The 5,942-nt window shown below is 49.1% G+C and overlaps 1 protein-coding gene across 2 annotated transcripts in view; it reads left to right on the plus strand.

The window, feature by feature from the left end:
- The first annotated feature begins 5,525 nt into the window (after window positions 1-5,525).
- Window positions 5,526-5,942, plus strand: part of PRMT1 (protein arginine methyltransferase 1) — a 10,834-nt gene continuing 10,417 nt past the window's right edge. For both annotated transcript variants that reach the window (XM_005879535.2, XM_005879536.2), the window contains exon 1: window positions 5,526-5,682. In XM_005879535.2, coding sequence (XP_005879597.1) covers window positions 5,647-5,682 — 36 coding nt within the window. In that variant the 5' untranslated portion in view covers window positions 5,526-5,646. The remainder of the gene's footprint in view (window positions 5,683-5,942) is intronic.

The following is a 5,942-nucleotide window of genomic DNA, read 5'->3' on the forward strand; positions in this document are numbered from 1 at the left end:
TTTTGCATTTCTGTGTTTTCGTGTGGTGATTTTGCTGTTTAAAAGGAACCCTCCCGCCCTAGCCAGTTTGGCTCAGTGGGAAGAGCGTCGGCCTGCGGACTAAAGGGTCCTGGGTTCCATTCTGGTCAAGGGCACATGCCTGGGTTGCAGGCTCAATCCCCAGTGTGGGGCATGGGGGAGGCAGCCGATGAATGATTCTCTCTCATCATTGATGTTTCTATCTCTCTCTCCCTCTCCCTTCCTCTCTGAAATCAATAAAAACATTGAAATAAATAAATAAAAGGGACCCTCCCTCCCCCGCCCAGAGCATAGCACAGAGTTGCTGTCCAGGGTCCCGCAGAGCAGGAGGGAGAGGCTACTTAGGTTAAAGACCGCGTTCAGGCGTGAGCTACTGTGCTCTTGGCTGGGAGGCCAATGTGAGTGAATTACCAGTAGGTATTAAGTAAGTTGTCTAAACAAAGCACACTGCCCTAGCCAGTTTGGCTCAGTAGATAGAGTGTCGGGCTGTGGACCAAAGGGTCCTGGGTTCGATTCTGGTCAAGGGCACATGCCCAGGTTGCAGGCTCAGTCCCCACTAGGGGGCGTACAGGAGGCAGCCGATCAATGATTCTCTCTCATCATGGATGTTTCTATCTGTCCTCTCCCTTCTGTCCTCTGTCCTCTCTGAAATCAATAAAAATATGTTAAAAAAAAAAACAACAATAAAGGACTCCCATCTGATTAAGTCAAGTCCACCCTGGAAGATGTCCCTTTTGATTAATTTAAAGTTAACTGGTTTAGGGCCCTAATGACATCTGCAAGATCAATTCACCTTTGTCGTACAAGATAATCAGGAGAGGCATTCATTTCCTTTGTCCTATAACCCAACCTGGTCCCCGGTATATAACACTGGGGGGCAGAGATCTTGGGGGCCCCCTTGGAGTTCTGCCCATCACAGCATATCTGCAACCACTGCCACGTGACATGCAAGTCCTCCTGTGGGGGACCAGGCCACAGGAGCTAATCCTGGGGTCTTTGATGTGTTGCCTAAATTCTTCATTGAAGGAATGGCCAAGTTCCCGTTTGCTGAGGGGTGAAGTTTCTATCCTCCCAGCCCCTGGAGGCCTGCATGCTAAGTCGGGCACTAGATGTCTCTGTGCTTCTCCTCACCCCACCTCTAACCACACCCACCCCCAGTGGTTGCACCCATTCCCAGGCTGTGACGCAGTGCAGCGCTGGCTGACAGAACTAAGTGAGCTTCCGTGTGATGGAGAGCACGCCCCGAGTCCCCGGGCACGGGCCTGACTGGGATCCAACCGATGACAGTTTGGTGCAGGGGCCGATGTTCAACCACAAACCACACTGACCAGGCGGTCTATTAATTTTAACAATTTTTATTAACCCTGTTTATCCAAAATACAGAATCGTTTCAACATAGTAGTCAACATAAAAATATTAGTGAGATATTACAGATTCTTTTTTTAAAAATATATTTTTTATTGATTTCAGAGAGGAAGGGAGAGGGAGAGAGAGATAGAAACATCAATGATGAGAGAATCATTGATTGGCTGCCTCCTGCACGCTCCCCACTTGGGACCGAGCCCACAAACCAGGTATGTGCCCTTGACCGTAATCGAACCAGGGACCCTTCAGTCTGCAGGCCAATGCTCTATCTACTGAGCCAAACCAGCTAGAGTGATTCTTTTTTTTATATTAAGTCCTCTGAATCATCTGTGTTTTATTATTCTTTTTTATATATTTTATTGATTTTTTACAGAGAGGAAGGGAGAGAGATAGAGAGTTAGAAACATCGATCAGCTGCCTCCTGCACATCCCCCACTGGGGATGTGCCCGCAACCCAGGTACATGCCCTTGACCGGAATCGAACCTGGGACCCTCCAGTCCCCAGGCCGACGCTCTATCCACTGAGCCAAACCGGTTTCGGCTATTATTATTAATTTAAATATTTTTGTATTGATTTCAGAGAGGAAGGGAGAGATAGAAACATCAATGATGAGAGAGAATCATTGATTGGCTGCCTCCTACATGCCCCCCCACTGGGGATTGAGCCTGCAACCCAAGCATGTGCCCTGACCAGGAATCAAACTGTGACCTCCTGGTTCATAGATCGACACTCAACCCCTGGGCCACCCTGGCCCGGCTATTATTATTTTTTAAGCCTCACCCCAGGACATGCTTAGAGTGAGGAAGGGAGAGAGAGAGAGATAAAAACATCCATATGAGATAGAAACCTTGATCAGTTGCCTTAAATACACTCCTTGATCCAGGATCAAACCCACAACCCAGGTATGTGCCCTGACCAGGAATCGAACCAGCAACCTTCAGCACATGGACGATGCCCAAACCACTGAGCTATTCGAACAGGGCCGGTGTGTTTCACACTCAGTACATCTCAGTTCAGACTTGCCACAGTCCATTACGCACCTGGCCCAGGCGACGAGTGGCTGCCTTCTTGGAAAATGCAGAATTTGATGCTGACAACTTGCCCATTTCTGACTCCAGCCTGAGATTTTTCCCTTGAACGGCTATACCACCCTTTTTTCAATGATGTTAGGCTATATTCTCTAGTGTCTTATCATTTGTTATAATATTTTGTTCTTGGTAGCAGCACAGAGTAGAAATAATTGATCAGGTCAAAATACAATACTTGGAAATTAGGAAAAAAACACAAAACTGATTTAGGCCTTGGCTGGGTGGCTCTGTTGGTTGGAGTATCATCCCGTGCACCAAAGGGTTGTGGGTTCGATTCCCAGTCAGGGCACATACCTAGGTTTTGGGCTCAATTCCTGGTCTGGCAGGGAGGCAACTAGTCAATGTTTCTCTCTCTCAAAATCAATGGAAACATATCCTTGGGTGAAGATTGAAAACAGAAAGACAAAAACTGACTTAAGACCCATATAGCATACAGTGTAGGATCAAAATGTGGGCTCCGATTATTTCATTATTTTGACTTAATCAAAATTTAAAATCTCTGCCCGGCCAGCATGGCTCAGGGTTGAGCGTCAACCTATGAACCAGGAGGTTGAGGTTCGATTCTTGGTCCAGGCACATGTCCAGGTTGCGGGCTCAATCCCCCATAGGGGGCATGCAGGAGGCAGGGGGCAGATCGGTGATTCTCATCATTGATGTTTCTGTCTCTCCCTCTCACTTCCTCTATGAAATCAATTTTAAAAATATTTTTAAAAAGATAACAAGCCCTAGCCAGGTTTGCTCAGTGGATAGAGCATCAACTGCGGAGCGAAGGGTCCTGGGTTTGATTCCAGTCAAGGGCACATGCCCAGGTTGAAGGCTTGATCCCCAGTGCGGGGTGTGTGGGAGGCAGCCCATCAATGATTCTTTCTCATCATTGATGTTTCTCCCTATCTCTCTGAAATCAATGAAAATTTTTAAAAAGATGTATTTTTTAAATGAGTACACACTTAAAAAAATGGATGTGAGCAGACACTTGATAAAAGAAGATATACGGCCCTAGCCGGTTTGGCTCAGTGGATATAGCGTCAGCCTGCAGACTGAAGGGCCCCGAGTTCGATTCTGGCCAAGGGCACATGCCTGGGTTGTGGGCTCGATCCCCAATAGGAGAGGTGCAGGAGGCAGCCAATCAATGATTCTCTCTCATCATTGATGTTTCTCTCTCTCTTCCTTCCTCTCTGAAATCGATAAAAATATTTTTTTTTTAAAAAAGAAGATATACGAATGGTCAATGAGCACATGAGCAGCAGTGGTCAGAGCAATACAAATGACAGCCGGGACGAGATACCGCTCCGTACCCACCAGCCTGGTGAAAACGAAAGATGGATCCTATCAGGTGCTGGCCAGGACCTGGAGCAGCTGGAACTCTTCATGCATCCCTGATGGGAATGCAAAATGGTAGGACGCCCTGGAAGACTTTTTGGCAGTTCCTTATAAAGTGAAGTATAGAGCATACACCCTGCATGCAACTCGGTCATCTGCTCCCAGGTTGACCCCAGAGAAAGGACAAAGTGTCTCTTCACAGGAAGACTTGTACACGAATGCTCATAGCCCCCTTTATTCACAACAGCCCAATCAGGACATTACTCAGATGTCTGTCAACAGGAAAGTAAATAAACTATGATACTGTTACCGAACTCAAGGGGGTCCGCAGCTTGGGGTATTCTACTAAAACATGAAACAGTTGTTGCAAGGTAGTTTTATTTACTTACAGCAAGTAAAGGAAACAGGATGCATATCCAAAACTCTGCCTCCCCAAGGGGGCTTAGCCATGTGGCTCATAACTATTTGGTCAATTACATGTTGATTTCTTCTGTGCAGTTGGCTACACTTACCAGTCCAGTTCTTGTTTAGTAATCCTGTTTGCAGCTGCAGCTGAGAAAGGCTATGCTACATTTTAACACTTAGCAAGAATAACAGTAATAACATCTAGAACTTCCCAGGCCTGAAGACCCTTGTCCTAACCATACACCAATACAATGCAATACTCCTGAGCAATAAAAAGGATTGCACAACCTTTACAGTGCAACCACATGGGTGAATCTCAAAAGCATTAGGCTGAGTGAATGAAGACAGACACAAGATATCACGTCCCGTATAATTCCATTTATAGGAAACTTTAGCAAAGAAAAGCTACACTATAGAAAGTGATTGCTTCAGTGGATGGGTGGGTAAGGTATCAACTAGAGAGGGTCATGAAGGAACTTTCCAGGGTGATGCTTCTACAAGTTGCATTCATCTTCATTCAACGAGTGACTTTTTCTGCAGATCCTGGAAAGCTCCCTGGAGGAGGCGATGTCTGGTCTGTGCCCTGATTGACGGATAGGAGTTGGTTGACAAAGGGAGGTGGGTGCTCCTTGCAGCGGGAGGGAACTGGCAAAGGCCAAATGGTTTGAGTGAAGTTGCTGGGTTTAGAAAACTTGGAACGGTTAAGTAGAGGGGCTGGAGTCTAAATGCATTGACGCCCGACTCCTTCCCGGCTGGGTTCGAGACCCTGGACCAGCCCTCCCTCTCTTTGGGTCTCTAATGGCTCCAGTTTCCCCCGCCCCCTCACGTAAATGGGCAAATTCTTCCTTGTTTCTCTCAGACTCCCTTGGGGCTGGGAGAACCCATGAATAGACGGTGAGTGACAGTTCTTTTGAGTCAATCCCTGGAGGATAAAGCCCTCTCTCCTCGTGGGCCAATCGCCTTGTGCTTGAGACCGGCCGCTGGGCGGGGCTCGCCAAAGGCCTCGTGACCTCACATTTTCGATAAACCAGTAGCAGCTGATAAGAGGCGGGTCCTTTAGGTGATGGACAGATCTATTTCAAAATGTCCGCTAGCGCGGGGCCCGCCGGGAAGCTTTGAGGCGGTGCTGGGGGAAGGGGCGGGAACTCCCGGCTGGCTTCGCCCAATCATCAGTCGTGCTTCCTGTGATAGACAAGAAGTCTTTGCCATCCCGGTCGACTTACGTGGGCGGGGCTTTTCAAGCCAGACTGGGCGCGTCCCTGAGCTTTGATGGGCATCTTCTTTGTCCAATTGGTAAACGGTATTCCCAGACGGACCGCCTCCATCGCCAATGAGATCTCCTGGCGGGGTCGCGGTGGGCGGACCCAGACTCTCCGCTATAAGGCGGTCTCGGGAGAGTGCGGAGAAGGGGGGGGGTCTTGGCGGATCGAGGAGTAGGAGCGGGTGAATATGGCGGCAGCCGAGACCGCGAACTGCATCATGGAGGTGAGCGTCTGGAACGCCGCCGGGGGCGGGGGTCGGTTCGGGGTTCGGTGTTTTATGGCACGGAGAAGGGGCTGTGAGTCGGCGGATTTGAGTAAAGGCCTCCAGCCGTCCGGAGGGGAGTCCGCATGCTCCGGATCGCGGCCACCGTTTCTGTGCGGGTTCCCTAGCTTTCGGGGGGCCTGCGGTATCCCGCCCAGACGCTGGTCTCGGGCCCCCTCCCACGTGGAGGAGGGCTGGGGGCGCTTCCGGCCTGGCCCCCA

Source organism: Myotis brandtii, unplaced genomic scaffold, assembly GCF_000412655.1.
Source record: "Myotis brandtii unplaced genomic scaffold, ASM41265v1 scaffold601, whole genome shotgun sequence".
Taxonomy (NCBI): domain Eukaryota; kingdom Metazoa; phylum Chordata; class Mammalia; order Chiroptera; family Vespertilionidae; genus Myotis; species Myotis brandtii.